Genomic DNA, 21,644 nt, shown 5'->3' with positions numbered 1-21,644 from the left:
TGGCTACATTAAACACAGAATACAGACTTTAGAGAACCAGTTAAAAATTTACAAAACAAATAATAACTGCAATGAATAGCAATATTTGATGGAGGAGGATCTGATTTCCAGAGTTATCACATTGTATTATTTGGAGTGACTAGTTTCAGTTTTCAAAAAATTATGAGACATGAAAAAGACCCAAAGTATGACCCATATACAGGAAAAAGGTCAATAGAAACTGCCTTTGAGGACGATTAGACATTGGACTTACTAGAAAAATACTTTAAATTAGGTATTTTGAATAATTTTCAAAGAGCTAAAAGAAGTTGTGTATAAATAACTGAAGGAGGATATTATAATAATGTCTCACTAAATATGGAATATCAATAAAGGCATAAAATATTTAAAAAGAAATAAATCAAACTTCTGGTATTGAAAAATAAAACAATTAAAATAAAATAATACCCATTAGAGTGGCTCCACATCAGACATGGGCAGACAGAAGAAAGAATCAGGGAACTTGAAGACAGATCTATTGCAATTATACAATCTAAGGAAGAGAAAGAAACAAGAATGGAGCTAAATAAACAAAATCTAATACACCTGTGGGGCACTATCAAGCATACCAACATACACATAATGGAAGTATAAGAAAGTGAGGAGGTAGATAAAAGGACCGAAGAATAATCAAAGAACTAGTGGCACACAATCTCCCAAATTAGGTGAAAAACATTAATGTACACAAGAAAGAAGCTCAGTCAACTCCCATTTAGATAAACTCAAAAAGAACCACTCAAAGATACATTATTTAAAAAATGCCTTAAGCCAAAGATAAAGAGAGAAACTTGGAAGATGCAACAGAGAAGGGACTCATCATGTACAGGAATCCTCAATAAGATTAATGACAGCTAATTTTTCATCAGCAATCATGGAGGCCATAAGAGTGAATTAAAATATTCCAAATGATGAAAAAAAAAAACATCTGTTGAACAAGAACTCTATATGCAGCCAACAGGTAAATTAAGAGTTTAAAATATACAGACGATTATCTATTTTAGAAAGATGTGTTCTAGTAATACATAAAGCTATATATAAAATATTAAAGTAATTTTAGCAAGGTAGTTGTAATTTGACTTACTTTATTGTCTTTATTTATACAGTGACTTCATTTTTCCTGTATTTCTAAATTTTACTCAATAATCTGCATTTTTGCTTGAATAAAATAGAAAATAAGAAATGTAACACAATACATTATAATAAGCCTGAAATACATTATTGTGCAATTTTTCATATATTTTAGAAGGAATATGGATGTTTTATTTAAAAGTGCAGACAGAAAATATCAAATTTGGTATTTCTACTGCATAGCTAAGTAGTTCCTCTCCACAATCAACAAAATTCTACATAAGTAATTTCACAGTATGTCATAACATCAGAATCATCATGTTACCTGTGAACTTAAATTATATTTATAGGGTTGGTCTTTCTGCCAAATATTGCTGTAATTTTCTGCTAACAGTGGTATATCTGGATTCTCATTTTTCACTTGATAAATTATGTGTTCAAATCGTGCTGAAGATTCCAATGGCTCAATTCCATAACTGACGTTTTCAAACTGAAGGAATCCCCTGAATATTTAGAAAGCAATGATATAAAAACCCTACAAGTGATCTCATCAAAGCTACAACCAAAACTGTGAAAAAAAGCTTTAAAAATTTAAACAATTAAATTTAAATACTTTAAAGCAGGTATTTAAATAATTTCAAAGAGCTAAAAGAAACCATATATAAACAACTAAAGGGAAATATTATAATGATGTCTCAATAAATAAAGAATGTCAACAAAGGTATGGAAATTATAAAGAAGAAATCAATAGAAATTCCAGTTTGAAATATAGTAAGGAACACATTATAAACACACTTTATTTTCCCATTTTTTCTGGTTTACCATTAGTAACTGAGATATCATATCTACCTTAGTTTTGCTCATATATTAAAGAACAAAATATATTGCAAAGCATTTTATGTTACCTGTGTAGTAGTCATATTTATTCACAATATATTAAGACCAAGTATTTGTTGAAAACCAAGCACTTGCTGAGAATTCCAAGAATAAAGTTCATGTTCTTACAGAGTTTAGAATAAGGGAAAGCAGGTATGTAAAGTGTATATCTAAAGAGGTGGATATCTATGAAAACCGCATGAAATGAATGCCAATTTTTCCGAGTTGACACGAATAAATTCTAGAAATCAGGCAACCAAAACCAAAAGGAAGTTAGGGAGAGTCTTTTTTTTTCTTTGCTCTGGACCAGCCTTCCTCTAATAAACTTAATACCTTTCTCTTGCCACCACTACTGATGAAAATCACTTTTCCCTGCCCTTTTACCTCTGAGGGTCCTTCTTAATTAGTTGTTTTATGTCTGATACTGAGTGCACCTAAACTGAAAGCATACAAAATGCACATATTGAAATGATTAATTCATATCATTTTCCATAACTATTTGAGATAATTTAAAGATAATGCAACAATATTATTTAGTTCTAAAGTTTCCTTTACCAAAACTATCCCCTTCTACACAGTATCTTGAATAAGATACCTCCAGTCAGGATTCCCTGGAGTGATTTTATTTCAATGGACACTAAAGTTCAGCTGCTAATATTGATATTAAAAAGTAAGGCCATCATAAAGGAAACTGTTAGATTTGGATTCTCCTTAAACATTCCCAGATTTATGTCTGCAAGCCACTAAGTTTTATTTTAAAGTTTTCCATGTGTAAGTATCATGTAAGATCCTATTACCTGAGTCCAGAACAGATGCTAAGTGTTGCAAGTGAATTTGGAATATCTGCAACATATCCTTGGTAATGGCAATGCGTCTGAAAAACAATATAGAAAAATAAATAAATAAATAATTTATGAATAAAAATGTATTTGCTAACATTGCACAAGATTAAAAATGTTGAAATAATTGAAAATAATAAGATTGTGTATCATATAGATTTGTTAATGCGGATTTTCAAGGAAAAAGGGTTTTTGACAATCCTCTTTATTTTGTACCACCAACATGCCAATGAGTATTCTTTCAGCCTGGGTTTTATCTCTGTCATGTACCATTTTTATGTACAACAATCAACCATATAACAGGTCATAACTATACAGAATAAAATATTTGTATTAAATTGTCATCATGGAACAAATATATTCCAATGGTAGTGATATGGCCACTTCAATAAAAAAACCATATGCTAACAAATATGTAAGACATCTAGAGCTTACCTTAAAATATGAAGACTCTAAATGTAAAAATCCAGTTTCATTATATGAATAAACCAAAAAGTTCTGGGGTAAGAATGAGCTAAGAAAAGCAAAAACAAAAATGGTCGTCATGAATATGATATGAATATAAACATCAAAATAAAAATAAATGTGAAATATATAGGATTCATATAATAATATGCTTTAATTAGAACTGAGTCCTCTGTATCAGATATTAACCTGTGGGCCTATGTATGTTTTTATCTAACAAACATTTACTGAGTGCCTACTGATAAATCCTTTTCTAGGCTTTGGGATACAGCAGTAAACAAAAGACAAAACCATTGGTCTTCATGACAGTGAGAGACAAATACTGCTAGCATGTCAGATGTTAAATGTTATAAATAAGGCCTGGGTGAGGGAAGTTGGTTGCAAAGTATAGATAGGATGGCATGGAAACCTCACTGAATAGGCTGAACCTGAAAACAAGCCACATGGATTTGCACAGATATGTTATTCAAGACAGAGGTAGGAGAAAATGCAAAGACCCTGAGGCCAAAATATGCCTTCTGTATATAAAGAACAGCTAGGGGGTGATGTGACTGGAATGAAAGGTGATTGAAGATGAGAGACAGTAGGAAGAGTTGGTGTCACAGAGATGAGAAGCTATTAGAAGATTTTGAACAGATATATGATAGGATCAGACCAATATTTTATGTTATTTTTGTTAAGTTTTATTTATTTAAGTAATCTTTACACCCCACATGGGGCTCAAACTTACAACCCTGAGATCAAGAGTCACATGCTCTTCTGACTGATCTAGCCAGGCATCCCTCAAACCAACATTTTAATAGAATCAGGCTGAATGCTATGTTGGGAATTATCTGTAGGGCAAATAAGCAGAGAGAGCAATTAGGCTATTACAGTCATCCAGGCAAGATATGATAGTGGCTTGAACTAAGACAGTAACAGAGATGGAGGTCCAATTATGGATATATTTTGAAGGTTGAACATGGAATTTAATAATCTCTTGGGGGGAATAATCCATTGTGAGGGAAACAAAAGAAAAAAAATGATATAAAGGATAACTCCAAGGTCTTGTTTTGAGAAACTAGAGTTGCCATTTACTGAGATGATTGTAGGAAGGATAAGTTTTGGAAAAATATCAGAAGTACATTTTGGATATGATAAGTATAAGAATTCTAGCAAACATTTGACTATCAAATAAGTAGTCAGATAAACGAATGTGGTGTTCACTGGAGAGGAATAAAGTTGAGATAAAACTTGGGAGTAATCAATACATTATATACAATGATATATATTACCTAAAATAAAGCAAATAAATAAAGATGACTTAGGAAATCAGAAATATATGAACTGAAGCAGTACTTTTCTCTCATGTAAACAAAAAGACTCACTTGGGGGAGGGGGGGTTGGGTTCAAGATAACAGCATAGAATGGTATTTAAAGTTGCAAGAGGGGATGAAATAACCAGGTGATTGAATGTAGCTAGAGAAAAACAAGATTCAAGAAAAGTACCACGGAGTATTCTAAGATTGGAGAGATGGGGAAGAATCTAAAAAACAAACAAGATGAAACAAACAAGCAAACAAAACTGAGAGAGTAAACACAATGGTAAGTATTAAACCAGAAGTCTGCAGTGTTCTGGAAGCCAAATGAAGTAAGTACTTTTGGAAGAGATACTGATCAGCTACATAAAATACTGCCACTTGGTCAAGACAAATGAAGACTAAGAAATAACTGGCATTCAGAAACATGAAGATGTTTCTTACCACAAGACAAATAAGATGGTCTTCTCAAAAAACATTTTAATGGAATTTTACAAACATTAAAGACCAACATATGCTTAATGGTCATGAATTACGTGAGAACAGTCATAAATTAAGTGAGGAGTTTTCTTCAGCCTTGTTCAACTACAGAGATGTAAGTCAGACAAAATGCAGTTGTTACAAATATATATTTTCAAAGATGCAGGCAAAGAAGAGGCTGTTTGGTTCCGCTTGCATGAAATGTTGCAAAATTGCAAAATAGGAGATGGAAAGTAGATTAATTGTTGCCTGGAGTGGTGGGTGGGAACGGGGTATAAATGTGAAATGGCATGAGGATCTTATGTAGGATATGAAATGTTCTACAACTGATTTATGGTTGGTGGTTGCAATACTGCATACAGTTATTAGAAATTATTGAATTACACACTTGAGTGAGTTTGATGACATATGAACGTACCCAATAAAGTTGTTAAAAATAAATGCATATGTAATTAATACATTAATAAAATATGTCATTAGTTGAATTTCCCACCAATAACCACTTGATGTGTAACTAAGTTTGATTTTACATCAGGCATACTCAACATACAACTTGTAGTTCTTGGGTTGGATGGCTTTAGACTCGATTGAAGATTTACAAATAAGTGGCTTATTTCTTAATGTGACAATAACAAGCTAGAAAATTAAAATGCAGCATTCTACCATTCAACATTCTACTCTTCTATTATTCAAGATTTAATTAATCCTAATTGAAAAACAGATTGATTAAAATCTACATTATATTGCATTCTTTAATTTAAATTATATACCAAAATATTTTAAAAAGTAAATCTAAGCCTTAATGGAAAATTATATCTTACTGTTTTCTGAGATGCAGAGTGTATGGTTTTTCATCAATTGTAATGATATAAATCACCTAAAATAAAGCAAATAAATAAAGATGACTTAGTAAATCAGAACTATATAAACTGAAGCAGTACTTTTCTCTCATGTAAACAAAAAGACTCACTTGGGGAGTTGGGTTCAAGATAACAACACAAGAAGATCCTGAACTCATTCCCTCCCATGGATACAACCAATATACGACTACCTATGGAGTAATTTACTCTGAAAAAACTGGAAAAGTGGATGAACAGAGACTCTACAAGAAAAGACAGAAAGGACAGCATTAAGATGGATAGGAGAGGCAGAGATACAATCTTGCCAAAAACAAAACAAAACAAAACGAAAACAAACAAAAAACACTCCAGCAGGGTGATATATAATTGGGAGAGAAGACAAAAATACAGAGATTTTCCTAAGGAGTCAGAGGTTTATGCTACACAATAGACACCTCAAATGTTAGACCCTACATAAGAGAGTTGAGCCCCCAAAATACCAGACTTTGAAAACCAATAGAGATTACATCCAGGAAAACCACAGAACTGTAGAGCATGGAGAACCCACTCTTAAAGGGATAACATGCAGAATCACTGACTGTGGGACCCAGAGCAAAAACACTAACTTGGAAATCACCTAGACCCTATGTGGGGACCCATTTACTAAACTTAAAGTACCTGCCAGAGAAGTAGTAAACCACTGAAACGTTCTCTGGGGACAGAGAAATTTGTGGGTGTTATATCTGTAACATCATGCTACTTTGCTAATGTCAGTGCTGGTGGGCATCATTTTGGAACTATCTCTCTAACCTGCTAGAGCCTTTGGGCATACTCAACTAAAAACCCTGTCCACACTATGGCAGCACAGCCATACTTTACAGCCAGGCCAGATACCAGCCCCACTCACTCCTGGGCCTCAGTGCAGCTGTGTGATGCACCTGGCTGGCATGGGTGCCAACTCTGCTGACCCCTGTGCTGCAGATGGGTGTGCACAGCTTCTGTAGTGACACCGCTTGAGCATGTAGCTCTAGTGGTTAGAGGAGATGGTGCTTTTAGGCTTCTTGTGACAACTACAAAAGGCTGTTCCTTCAAGATTGGGAGAGGTAGTTGATTTGCGTAATACACAGAAACAAATACAGAAAATTAGGAAAATGAAGAGACAGGAGAGTATGTTCCAAATGAAAGACAAAACATCAGAAGCCATTAATGAAATGCAGATGGACAAACAACCTGACAAAGAGTTAAAAGTAATAGTCATACAGATGTTTGCCAAACTTGGAAGAATAGTGATGAACACTGTGAGATCCTCAACAAAGAGACAGTAAATATAAGAAAGTTCCAAACAGAAGTTAAAGATCTAAAGAATACCATAATCGAAATGAAAAATATACTAGAGGGGTTCAACAGCACACTGAATGAAGCCAAAGATTGGATCATTGAGCTGGAAAACAAAGCAACAGAACTCATCCAGAGAAAGCAGGAAAAAAAAAATAATTAAAAAATGAAGATAACTAAGAAACCATGAGTACAACATCAAGTGGAATAATACTTAGTTACACTGATTCCAGAAGGAGCAGATGAACAGAGAAAGGGCCAGGAAACTTATTTGAAGAATTAGTGACTGAAAATTTCCCTAAAATGAGGAAGGAAAGAGATATACGGGTCCAGGAAGCCTAGACAATCCCAAATAAAATAAACCCAAACAGATCCACACCAAGATATATTACAACTCAAATGGTCAAAGTTAGAGAGATTCTTAAAAGCAGCAAAAGAAGCACAACTTACTACACGCAAGTAGATCTCATAAGTCTTTCGGCAGAAACTATGCAAGCCAAAAGAGAGTGACATGACATATTCAAAGTGCAGAATGGAAAAACTTCCAATCAATAATTCTCTACCTGGCAAGGCTGTTATTCTGAATTGAATAAGAGATTAAGTTTTCCAGTTACACAAAACCTAAAGGAGTTCATCATCACTAAACTGGCATTAAAAGAAATGTTAAAAGTTAGGACTTCTCTAAACTGAAAAGAAATGACACCAATTAATAACAGAAAAACATATAAAAGTAAAAAGGCTCACTGGAAAAGGTAAACACATAGTAAAGGTAGTGGGTTAATCACTTATAAAGCAAGTATGAAGGTTAAAAGGCAAAAACAATAAAATTAGCTAAAACTACAAGAATTTGTTAGAGGGTACATAAAATAAAAGATGCAACATGTGACATAAGAATATAAAACATGAGAGAAGGAGAGGAATGTAAAGTTTTGGAATGTGTTCAAATTTAAGTTGCTGTCAACTCAAAACATAAAATAGGAAGTTATATGTAAACTTCAGAATAATCACAAATACATACAAAGAGTAAATACACAAAAGAAAAATGAGAAAGAAATCTAAACATAGCACTAACAAAAGACATCAAACCACAAGGGAAGAGAGAAAGAGAAGAGGAAAGGAACAGAGAAGAACTACAAAAACAGCCAGAAAATAATTAGCAAAGTGGCAATAGCTACATGCCTATCAATAATTACTTTAAATGTAAAGGCACTCTATAATCAAAAGACATAAGATGGTTGAGTGGATTAAAAAAAACAAGACTTATCTATGTTCTACCCACATGAGATTAATTTCAGAAGAAAGGACACACACAAGCTGAAATTGAAGGGATGGAAAAAGATATTCCACGGAATGGAAACAAACAAAAAAGCTGCATAGTTATATTCATAACCAACAAAATAGACTTTGAAACAAAGACTGTAATAATAGATAAAGAAAGACATTACATAATGATAAAGGGTCAATTCAATAAGAAAATATAACATTTATAAATACATATGTGCCAAGATACATAAAGCAAATATCGATGTATCTAAACAGATATTAAAAGCTATATAGAGGCTCCTGGTGGCTCAGTCAGTTGAGCATTGGACTCTTGATTTCAGCTCAGGTCATGATCTCAGGGTCTTGATATTGAACCTTGTGTTAGGCTCCACGACTGCTGAGCCCACTTGAGATTATCTCTCTCTCTCCCTCTCTTCCCCTCTCCCACTCCTGTGCTTTCTGTGTATGTGTGTGTGTCTCTCTCAAAAAAAAAAAAAAAAAAGCTATATAAAATAGTAGGAGATTCAATCCCAACTTTTGACCAGATAGAAAACCAATACGGAAATATCAGTCTTAAAAAAAACAAAACAAAACAAAACAAAAAAAACATTAAACCAGATGGACTTAATAGTTCTTAACAGAGTACTCCATCCAAAAGCAAAAGAATATGCATTCTTCTCAGATGCACATAAAACATTCTCCAGGTAAGATCACATACTAGACCATAAAATAAGACTCAAAAATCAAGAATACTGAAATCATATCAAGCATCTTCTCCAAACACAATAGTATAAAACTAGAAATCAATTTCAAGAAGAAAACTAGAAAAAAACAACAAAAAGGCAGAGATTAAACAACACACTAATGAGCACTCAATCGGTCGACAAAGAAATTAAAGAAAAAAATACCTAGAGACAAATGAATACAGAAATACAACATATCAAAATCCTTGGAATGAAGCAAAAGTGGTTGCAAAAGAGAAGATTATAGCAATATAATCCGACTGTAGAAATCTAGCTCTGTACATAAAAGAGCTAGAAAACAAACAAACAAGGCCCTAAGTCAATAGAATTAAAAAAATGATAAAGATCAGAGGAGAAATAAATGAAAAGAAACAAAAAATAGAAAAGACCAATGAAACTAAGACCTGGTTCTTTGAAAAGATAAAACAAAATTAACAAACTTGTAGGTAGACTAACAACAACAAAAAAATCAAAACCAAAACCAAACCAAATAAAAAAAAATAAAAAAGAAGACACTTTCATTTCATCAGAAATGAAAGAGAAGTTGAAACTGAAGGCACAGAAATCTCAAAGACTGTAAGAGATTATTATGAACAATTACACACCAACAAATTGGACAACCTAGAAGAAATGTATAAATTATTGGAAACATACAATTTTTAAAAACTGAATCATGAAGAAACAGAAAATCTGATTATTAGTAAGGATATTAAATCCACAATCAAAAACCACCCAACAAACAAAAGTCCAGGATCATATGTCTGTGAATAAGAAAAGAAAAAAGAAAAGAAAAAAAAAGAAAAAAAAAAGACTTAACATGTATTCTTAAATCCTTCCAAAGCTTGAAGAGGAGGAAACACTTCCAAATACATTTTGTGAGGCCAGCATTACCATAAAACCAAAACCAAACAAAGACATCATAAAAAAATAAAATTATAGGCCAATATCTTTCGTTAGCATAGATGCAAAAATTGTCAAAACTTATCAGAAACCAAATTCAACAATAAAATGATCCTACACCACAATCAAGTGGGATTTATTCCAGGGATATAAAAATGGTTCAACATTTGCAATCAAGGTGATACATTATATATACCCTTTAACAAAATGAAGAATAAAAATCATATGATCATCTCCATAGATGCAGAAAAAGTGTTCAATAAAATTCAACTCCAATTATGACAAAAACTTTCAGAAAAGTGTCTATAAAAGAAACGTACCTCACCATAAGAAAGGCCATATATGACTAACCCACAGTTAACACCTCAATGGGGAAAAGCTGAAAGCTTTTCCTTGAAGTTCAGGAACAAGACAAGGATGCCCACTCTCATCACTTTCATTCTACATATATCAGAAGTCCTAGCTACAGCAATTACTCAACGAAAAGAAATAAAAGGCATTGAAAGTGGAAAAGAAGAAATGCAACTGTCACCCTTTGCAGATGGCATATCATATATACAAAGACTCCACCAAAAACCTCTTAGAATAAATAAATAAAGTGAAGTTGCAGTATATAAAATTATTTTGCAAAATCTGTTAACTTTCTATGGACTAACAATGAATTATCAGAAAAATTAAAAAACAATAACATTTACAGTTGCATCAAAAAGAATAAAATATCTAAAATAAATTTTACTGAGGAGATAAAATATCTATACAGAGAGCTATAATATATTAATAAAAGAAATTGAAGAAGGAACAAATGAATGAAAAGATATTCTGTGCTTGTGGACTGGAATAATTAATATTGTTAAAATGTCCCTACTACCTCTTTTGCTCAGGACCATTGTACTGGCAGGATGGGCAAGTGTTACAGTCTTTGTACTCTCAGTAAGCTCTGTAGCCACTGAGATCGGAGGTGGCATGAAAAACAGTACAAGAAAGCTCATTTGGGCACAGCCCTAAAGGCCAACCCTTTTGGAGGTTCTTCCCATGCAAAGGGAATTGTGCTGGAAAAAGTAGAGGTTGAAGCCAAACAGCTAAATTCTGCCATCAGGAAATGCATCAGGGTCCAGTTGATCAAAAATGGCCAAAAAATCACAGCCTTTGTACCCAATGGTTGTTGTTTGAATTTTATTGAGGAAAATGATGAAGTTCTGGTTGCTAGCTTTGATTGCAAAGGTCATGCTGTCAGTGACACTCCTGGAGTTTGCTTTAAGGGTGTCAAAGTAGCCAGTGTTTCTCTTTTGGCCTTATGTAAAAGCAAGAAGGAAAGATCAAGATCATAGCTTTTGATGGTGAAAACATGAGAGTAATAAATTTTCATATGCCAACAAATGTCCCTACTATCCAAAGCAATCTATAGATTCAATGTAATTCCTATGAAAATTTTAACAGCATATTTCACAGAACAACAACAAATGATTCTAAAATTTGTATGAAATCACAAAAGATCCCTAATAGTCAAAGCAATCTTGAGAAGAACAAAGCTAAAAGCATTACTCTCCTTGATTTCAAACTATATTTTAAAGCTATAGCAATCAAAATCATATGGCACTGGCACAAAAACAGTCAGAGATCAAAGGAAGAGAACTCAAAGCCCAGAAATAAACCCACATACATATGGACAATTAATTTATCGCAAAAGATCAAAGAACATAATGGAGAAAGGACTAACCCTTCAATAAGTAATGTTGGGAAAACTGATTAGCCACATGCAAAAGAATTAAACTAGACCACTATCTTACACCATACACAAAAATTAACTCAAAATGGACTAAAGACCTGAATGTAAGATCTGAAATCATAAAATTCCTTGAAGAAAAAAACATAGGCAGTAAGCTCTTTGACACTGGTTTTAGCAATGCTTTTGTGGGTCAGTCCCCAAAGGCAAGGGAAACAAAAGCAAACATAAACAAATGGGATTATATGATACTAAAAAGCTTTTGCACAGCAAAGGAAACCAATTAAAATAGAAAGTCAGCCTACTGAATGGGAGAAGATATTTGCAAATCATACATCTGATAAGGGGTTAATAAACAAAATATACAAAGAGCTTATAAAAAAATCTGATTTTTAAAAATGGGCAGAGGATCTGAATAGATTATTTTCCAAGGAAGGCATACAGATGGCCAACAGGCATATATAAAGATGTTCAACATTACTAATTATCAGGGAAATGCAAATCAAAACCACAATGAGATATTATCTCACACCAATTAGAATGGCCATTATAAAAAAGACAAGAAATAGCAAGTGTTTGAGAGGATGTGGAGAACAGGGAACACTTGTACACTGTTGATGGAAATGTAAATTGATGCAGCCACTATGGAAAATAGTATGGAGATTCTTCAAAAAAATAAGTATAGAATTACCATATTATCCTGCTGTTCAATTGCTGGTTATTTATCCAAAGATAATATTTATTCAAAAACATGCTTATTCGAAATATATATGCACCTCTATTTTCACTGTGGCATTATTTACAATAGCCAAGAAATGGAAACAACCTAAATGTTCTTCAATCCATGAATGAATAAAGATGATATGACACACACACACACACACACACACACACACACACTGGAATATTACTCAGCCATAAAAAGAATGAAACCTTGCCATTATGACAACATGAATGAACACTGAAGGTTTTATGCTAAATGGACTAAGTCAGACAGAGAAAGACAAATAGTGTATGATTTCACCTACAAGTGGTACCTAAAAAGAACAAAACAAATGAACAGAACAAAACAAAATAAAAATAAACTCATAAATACAGAGAACAGATTGGTGGTTACCAGAGGGTAAAGAGGGTCAGGTGTGGGCAAAATAGGTAAAGAGGATAATTTGTATGGTCATGGATGGTAATTAGACGTAAAGTAATGATCATTTTGTAGTGCATATAGATGTTAAATTATAATATTGTATACCTGAAATGTGTATAATGTTACATGTTAATTTCACCTCAATTAAAAAAAACACAATCCATTTTAAAAATTAATGTATTCTTCAGAATTTATTATTCTAAATAGTAAGAATTTATTATTCTAGAAGATTTAGGATCACCATAATGAATTTAATGCACAGCGTTGGCAAAATGTAGGCTACATTTTGGAAAATATATATATAATTTAGCACTATTAATGCTATAGATTAATCTTTTCTATTTAGAAAAATATAAACTTTACTAGGCAACATGAAGGACATGGTTGCAGGCTTACATCCCACACCAATTATAATGAAATAACAAATTTACATTATATATGTATGTATATAAAACATACATACATACACACACACACACACAACTACTATATACACCTAGAGCCACTTAGCAATTCTTAACATATAAAACTGGGGAAGAAAGACCCAAGAAACATGGTAGTGAGGAATGCTGCAGCTCCAGGAATAGGAGCTCTAATACAACAAGAACTGAGTTTTAACTGTGCTCATCATTCTAATGTGGTGGCATTCAGGAACACGAGAGGACTTAGTGTGTGTTTACAGAGTCAGTGGACTATCTCCACAAAGTCAGACAGACATCTACTCTAACAAATACACAATTTCTTTCCAAAACAAACCAATTTCAAAAAAGATCTCTGCTTTTAAGCTGGAACAGAATCTGTGAGTTTGGGAGAGGCCAGTGATGCTTATGATTGGAAACACCTAGGAAATACAAGAAGCACACAGATTCAAAAGTCCAGATGACAAATAACCCAGAACTGAGGCAAATCTTAACCCTGTCATTCCTCTAAAACTGTTGTAATGTACTATAGCAGAACCAGTGCATTATCTCAGACCAGATACTAAACAGAAGCAAAACAAATTCTGTCAGAATCTCAACTGCAATAGCAAGTACACAATAAAAAACAATTTAACTTCTGAGGATTGTCTACATCAAGAAGGAAAGGTATCAAGTTTAATAAATGAAACAAATTACTCCCAAGAAAAGTGTAAAGTATGTAAGACAGGACCTGAAAAAAATAAGTATGTTTAAGATCCTTAAAGAAGTAACACTATGTAGTACACCTCGGAATTGGAGATTAGATGTAATGGAATACTATTCTAAAAGTTTCTAACATTTAATGGGCATTTATCTTATGCCTAGCACTGTCAAAAAAAAAAAATTCTTACCCTAACAACCATAATTTTCAGTTTGAGGAAAAGAGATGAACTCTCCCAAGGTAACACATTTAATGAATATCAAAGCTTGACAGAGAGACCATGTACTTTATGACTATACTACACTGCTAACAAGTGAGGAAGAGTAGGCTGTTCTTACTGAAGAAAGAAAAGACAATTATGGAAATGATCCGATTATAGATCATATAAATGAAAATGTAATTGTTGATTTTTAAGTAAATTATTATTATGAGTATGAGATTGGATGCATCTGAAGCATGAATTTGTGAGGTTGAAAATCAAAGCTAAGAAAGTTTCTAAGATTAAATACAAAGTAATTTTATAAAGTGGAAGATTTGCAAAAATAAATGAGAGTTCTTTCCAAAACTTCAAACATCAGCTAATGAGAATGTAGGTAGGCAAAAATAATACAACAAAGAAGCAAGAGTTAAGAAATATTACTTCAAAATTGCTGAGAAATGGAGATTTAAGTACGCTTATTTCATTTACTCACTATGGGTCACATAGGAAATTAAATACACACACACACACACACACACACACACACACACAGAGCTAACAAAAGGTGAAGGACCTTGTGTAGTCAATCATTAGAATTCTAAGGAAGACCAAAGCTGAAGTCATCACATTGCCCACTTTCAAGATTTTCGATAAACCTACCATAAATAAGACAGCATGGTATTAGCCAGAGAGAGAGAGAGAGAGAGAGAGAGAGAAAGAGAGTGCACACTTAGAAATAGACCCACAAAAAATATAATCAACTGATTTTTTATGGTGCAAAGGTATTTCAGTGGAGAAATGATAGTCATTTCAACTTCTGGTGCTGGGAAAATTGGATGTCCATATCAAATTGATGAACCTCAACCCAGACCTCACAACTTACATGAACATTAACTTAAAAAAAGGTATTATAGACTTATTATACGACTTCTCTAATAAATCATAGGAGGAAAAGTAGGTGAACCTAGTGTTGGTAAATATTTAGATATGACAGAAAAATCACGATCCGTAAAAGAAAAATAACAATAAGTTAGTGTAATTAAGACAATGTTAAGACAGTTTAAAAAAAAAAGAAGCTATAGACTCAAAAAAAAATTGTAAATCACTTATCTGATTAAAAAAATGTGTGCAGAATATACAAAGAACATGTAAAATGCAACAATAAGGAAACCAACAATCCAGTTCAAAAATGTGTAAAAGACCTAAACAGACATCTTACCAAAGAAGATGTATAGATGGAAAATAAGAATATGAGAATATATTCAACATTATTCATTATTAGGGAAATGCAAATTCAAACCTCAATGAAATATTTCTACACAAAAATTAGAAAGGCTAAAAGCCAGAACCTTGCAATATACCAAATACTGGTGAGGATGTGGAGCAATAGGAACTCTTATTTATTGCTGGTGGAAATGCAAAACATATAGCCACCTTGAAAGATAATTTGCAAGTTTCTTTTAAAATTAAACATAATCTTAACATACAATTCATCAATTATTATCCTAGGTATTCACTCAACTGATTTGAAAACTTACATCTACTAAAACCTGCATATGAAATGTTATTAACAGCTTTATTCATAATTGCCACAACCTGAAAATAACCAAAATGTCCTTCCATAGGAAGAAGAAGACGAACAAAATAATGACCTAGGAGACTAATGAAAAGTAATCAAGCTGAACAAAAAAGAGGAAAAATAATTATTTTATAGGGAAGGGTGAAAACTTCCCACAGCTATTTCCTGGACTTAGGGTAGAGGAAACAGAAAAAAACACAAAGATTTGATGATGTCCCTGAAGGGGTTTGACTGCATACATCCTCAGCTGCTGCCTGGGGGGTTGATCCACTTAGCCTGCATGTGGGAAGTGACAAGGTACATAATTAGTTCCTGGCAGCTGTCAGATACTAAATATGTACCTTGAAGTACTAATTATGTACCTGATATGACAACATTTTTTGTGCTTTCTCCCCTTGGCTCATCCCATCATAAAGATACTTACAGGACTTGAGCAAAGAGTAGAAAACATCAGTGATACTGTTAGTACGCAGATAAGGAATAACATAGCGGAGACAAAGGACCTGATGAATGCAATGAGAAACACACCTGATGGAATGAACATAAGGTTGGAAGAAGCAGAGGAAAAAATTAATGACCTAGGAAACTAATGGAAAGTAATCAAGCTGAACAAAAGTGAGAAAAAATAATTATGCAAAATGAGAATAGACTTAAGAAACTCAATGACTCCATCAAACATAATAACATTCAAGGTACAGGAGTTCCAGAAGAAGAAGAGAGAAAGAGGTAGAGAATTTATCTGAAGAAATAATAGCTGAAAACTTCCCTAATCTGGGGAAGGAAACAGACATCCAGATCCAGGAGGAACAAAGAACACCCAAAAAAGTCAACAAAAACAGACACATATTAAGACATACTATAATTAAATTGGCAAAATATATTGAAAAAATCTTAAAAGCAACAAGACAAATGAAGATATTAACTTACAGGGAAAACCATAAGCTAGCAGAGATTTTTCAGTAGAAACTTTGCAGGACAGAAGAAAGTGGCATATAGTCAAAGTGCTGAATGGGAAAAATCTGTAGTCAAGAATACTCTATTCAGCAAGGCTATCTCAATATAGAAGGGGAGATAGAGTTTCCCAGACAAACAAAAACTAAAGGAGTTCATGACAACTAAATCATCTCTGCAAAAAATATTTAAGGGGACTCTTTGAGTAGAAAGGGGAGACCAGAGTGACAGTATAAAGGTAGAAAACTCAAAAGCAGTAAAAATGAATATTTCTCTAAAAACAGTCAAGGAACTCACCAAAATAAAAGGATATGAATATAATAGCATATACTTAATGTGGGGAGGAGAGGAGTAAAGAGTGAGTTCAAATGTAAACAACCATCAACTTAATATAGACTGTCATATGGAGAAGAGATTATATACAAACTTAGTGGTAATGGTATATCAGAAACCACGAATAAATATACAAAGAATAAAGAATAAGAAATCCAAACATATCACTAAAGAAAATCAACAAACCATGAAAAAGAGAAAAAGAAGACAGGATCAGAGAAAATCTTCAGAAACAACCACATAACAAATAATAAAATAACAATAAATACATACCTATCAATAATTACTGTAATTGTCATATTACAGTAATTACTGTAAATGTTAATGGACTAAACACTCCAATCAAAAGACATAAGGTGACAGAATAGATAAAAAAGCAAGACCCATTTATATGCTGCCTACAGGAGACCTTAAGTCACCTGCAGATTTAAAGTGAGAGGATGGAGAAATAGCTATCATGCAAATGGATGTCCAAGGAAAGCTGGAGTAGCAATACTTACATCAGAAAAAATAGACTTTATTTTTTTAAATATTTTATTTATTTGAGAGATTTTTAAAAAAGATTTCATTTATTTATTTGAGATCCCTGCTGAGCAGGGAGCCTGATGCCATCCTCAATTCCAGGACCCTGGGATCATGACCTGTGCTGAAGACGGACGTTTAACTGACTGAGCCACCCAGGTGTCCCAGAAAAAGTAGACATTAAAACAAAGACTGTAATGAGAAAAAAACGACACAATATAATAACAAAAAAGACAATCCAACAAGAAGATATAACAACTGGAAATATTTATGCACCCAACATAGGAGCACCAAAATATGTAAAAAGTTAATAAAAAACATAAAGGAACTAATCTATAGTTCTATAATAATACAATAAACTATAATATAATATAAAATTATAATATAAAACTATAATATAAAAATTATAATATAAAACTATAATAATACAATAATAGCAGGGGACTTTAACACCCTACTTACACCAATGGACAGACCATCTAAACAGAAAATTAACAAGGAAACAAAGGCTTTGAATGACATACAGAAAAAGATGGATTTAAAAGGTATATTGAGAACATTCCATCCTAAATTAGCAGAATACACATTCTTTTCTACTGCACATGGAACATTATCCAGAATAGATCATATATCAGCCCACAAAATAAGCCTCAACAAATTCAAGAAGATCCAAGTCGTACCATGCATCTTTTCTGAACACAAGGCTATTCAACTAGAATTCAATCAAAGGAAAAACTCCGGAAAGACTACAAAAACATGGAGGTGAATAACATGATATAAAACAATGAATGGATCAACCAGGAAATAAAAGAAGAAATCAAAAAGTGCATGGAAACAAATGAAAATGAAAACACAACAATCCAAATCCTCTGGGATGCAAAAAAAAGTGGTCTAAGAGAGAAATTTATAGCAATACAGGCCTAACTCAAGAAGCAAGAAGAATCTCAAACAAACAAATAAACAAACAAAAACAGCCTAACCTATCACCTAAAGATGCTAGAAAAAGAAGAAACAAAACCCCAAACCAGCAAAAGGAAGGATATAATAAAGATCAGAGCAGAAATAAATGATGTAAAAACTAAAAATAAATAAATAAATAAATAAGAAAAAAATCAATGAAACCAGGAGCTGATTCTTTGAAAAAAAAATCAATAAAATTAATAAACCTCTAGCCAAACTTATCAAGAAAAAAAAAGAGAGAGAGAAAAGACTCAAATAAAATCACAAATGAGAGAGAAGAAATAACCACCAACACTATAGAAATACAAACAATTATAAAGGCTATCATGAAAAATTATATGGCAACAGTTTAGACAGCCTGGAAGAAATAAATTCCTAGAAACATATAAACTACCAAAACTGAAACTAGAAGAAATAGAAAATTTGAACAGACTGATAACCAGCAAGAAAACTGAATCAGTAATCACAGAACACCCAACAAACAAAAACCAGGAACAGATGGCTTCACAAGTGAATTCTAATGAGTATTTAAAGAAGAGTTAATACCTACTCATCTCAAACTATTCCAAAAAACTGAAAAGGAAGGAAAAGTTCTAAATTCGTTTTTAGTCCAATATTACCCTAATACCAAAACCAGACAAAGACACACTAAAAAAGAGAACTACGTGACAATATCCCTGATGAACATAGATGCAAAAATTCTCAACAAAATACTAGCAAACGGAATTCAACAACACAATAAAATTAAAAAAAAAAAATTGTTCACCAAGAACAAGTCGGATTTATTCCTGGGTTGACAGGATGGTTCAATATTCACAAATCAAACAACGTGATACATCACATCAATAAGAGTAAGGACAAAAACCATATGATCATTTCAATAGATGCAGAAAAAACATTTGCTGAGCAAAGGAAATAATTCACAAAATTAAAAGGCATCATATGAAATGGGAGAAAATATTTTCAAACTAAATATCCAAACAAAGAGATTTAGTGGGTTTAGAGCTATTTATCCTGATGTGCCCAGGCATGAAAACTAATTCATAGCCCTTCTCCTTGTTGAATATAGCCTTCAGGCTGCCTGACCAGAGCACACAGGAAGCTGTATAGTCCATCCAATAGTCCTGCTTGCAGTAGCACTTGGCCAAAGAGTGCAGTCCCTGTCTTTCTCCATCTGCAGAGCAAAACTGGTGGCCTCATCTCACCACAGACTTACAAAGGAAGACTGAAAATCTGTTATTTAGGGTAGCTGCCTTTAATTCTTAGTCACGTCTTCTGGATAACTTGCTGCAGTTTCTATACTAGCACTTGCTCCTTCACTTGCACTTTTATAGTATGAAGATGGCTTCTTNNNNCCTAAACATTATGAACCAAATTCTGCTAGCCTCGAACTTTTCTTCTGTAGCTTCCTCACCTCTCTCAGACTTTAGAGAATTGAAGAGAGTTAGGGCCATGCCCTGGATTAGGCTTTGGCTTGAGGGAATGTTGTAGCTGGTTTGATCTTCTATCCAGACCACTAAAACTTTCTGTATATCAGCAATAAAGCTGTTTTGCTTTCTTATTATTTGTGTTTATTGGAGTAGCACTTTTTATTTCCTTCAGAACTTTTCGTTGTATTCACAACTTGGTTAACAGATGCAAGAAGCCTAGCTTTCATCCTGTCTTGGTTTTTTATATGCCTCCCTAAGTTAATCATTTCTAGCTTTTGATTTAAAGTTGGAGATGGGAATGGCTGGTAAGTAAAGCTTTCAAAACACACATTTATCAGTTAAGTTTGTCATTTTATATGGACACAGTTTGTGATGCCACAAAACAATTAGAGTAATAACATCAGAAATCACTGACCGCAGGTCACCACAACAAATATAATAATGAAAAAGTGTGAAATACCGTAAGAATTACTAAAATGTGACAGAAACATGAAATGGGCAATTGCTGATGGAAAAATGGCATTGACTTGTTCAACACAAGGTTTGCACAAACTTCCACTTTGTAAAAAAAAAAAAAATGCAGTATTTATGAAGTGCAATAAAACCAGGTATATCTGTGTCCAGTCAGTGAACCAAAAGATAAATAATTTAAAAAGCATGAAGATAGCCTATGAGACTTATAGGTAACAATGAAAAGAAACAATATTACCATTGTAGGACTTCCAGAAGATGAGAGAGAGGGACAGAAAGTATTTTCAAGCAATAGTGTCTGACTACTTCCTGAACACGGGGAGAAAAATGGACATCCAGATCCTTTAAGGCCAACTGGACTCCAAATAGATTGAAACTAAAGAGAGCTATAATTAAATTTTCAAGAGTCAAAAAGAAAGAAAGATTTTTAAAAGCAGCAAGAGGAAAGAGATACGTTATATATCAAGGTATTCCCTTATTAAGACTATCAGCAGGTTTCTAAACAAACTTTTCAGGCCAGAAGAGGGTAGGATGACATATTCTAAATACTGAAAGGGGAAAAAAAAATGTCAACCAATATTTTTAGGCCCAGTGAAGCTGTCCTTCAGAAATGAAGGAGGAATAAAGACTACTGAACAATTAACAACAAAAAACTTTAAGGAGTTCATTACCACTAGACTTGCCTTCTAAGAAATAGTAAAGAAAGTTATTTGAGAGAAAGTAAAATGAATGCAGTAAAAATAGCCATAACTACAATAATCTGTTATTAGATACACAATATAAAAATATGTAAATTATAACAGCAATAAATTAAAATGTGATTGGGAGAAGTGTAAGAGTAAACTTTTGGAAATCTACTGAAATTACGTTGTTAACAGATTAAGATAACGTTTTATAATTTTAAGATTATTTTATGTAGGCCTCAATGTAACCCCAAGGGAAAAAAATCTGTAACAATTACACAAAGGAACATGATGAAGTAAAGCATACTGATAAAAAAAAAAAAAAAAGACAGCAAAACATGGAAAAGATAGCAAGATAAGAAGTAAGGAACAATGAATTTATAAA

General features: G+C 32.9%; 1 protein-coding gene across 1 annotated transcript in view; it reads right to left on the bottom strand.

Moving 5' to 3' along the window:
* Window positions 1-21,644, bottom strand: part of ADAM18 (ADAM metallopeptidase domain 18) — a 181,619-nt gene that overhangs the window by 153,998 nt on the left and 5,977 nt on the right. Inside the window, exons 3-6 of the mRNA XM_040643231.1 lie at window positions 5,887-5,942; window positions 3,258-3,336; window positions 2,781-2,857; window positions 1,433-1,610 (exon numbers count right to left, since the gene is read on the bottom strand). Of these exons, the coding sequence (XP_040499165.1) occupies window positions 1,433-1,610; window positions 2,781-2,857; window positions 3,258-3,336; window positions 5,887-5,942 (390 nt within the window). The remainder of the gene's footprint in view (window positions 1-1,432; window positions 1,611-2,780; window positions 2,858-3,257; window positions 3,337-5,886; window positions 5,943-21,644) is intronic.

This window comes from Ursus maritimus, unplaced genomic scaffold (assembly GCF_017311325.1).
Source record: "Ursus maritimus isolate PB19 unplaced genomic scaffold, ASM1731132v1 scaffold_28, whole genome shotgun sequence".
Lineage (NCBI taxonomy): Eukaryota > Metazoa > Chordata > Mammalia > Carnivora > Ursidae > Ursus > Ursus maritimus.
Note: the sequence above shows the minus strand (reverse complement) of the source record. Positions and strands in the feature narration are given on the sequence as shown.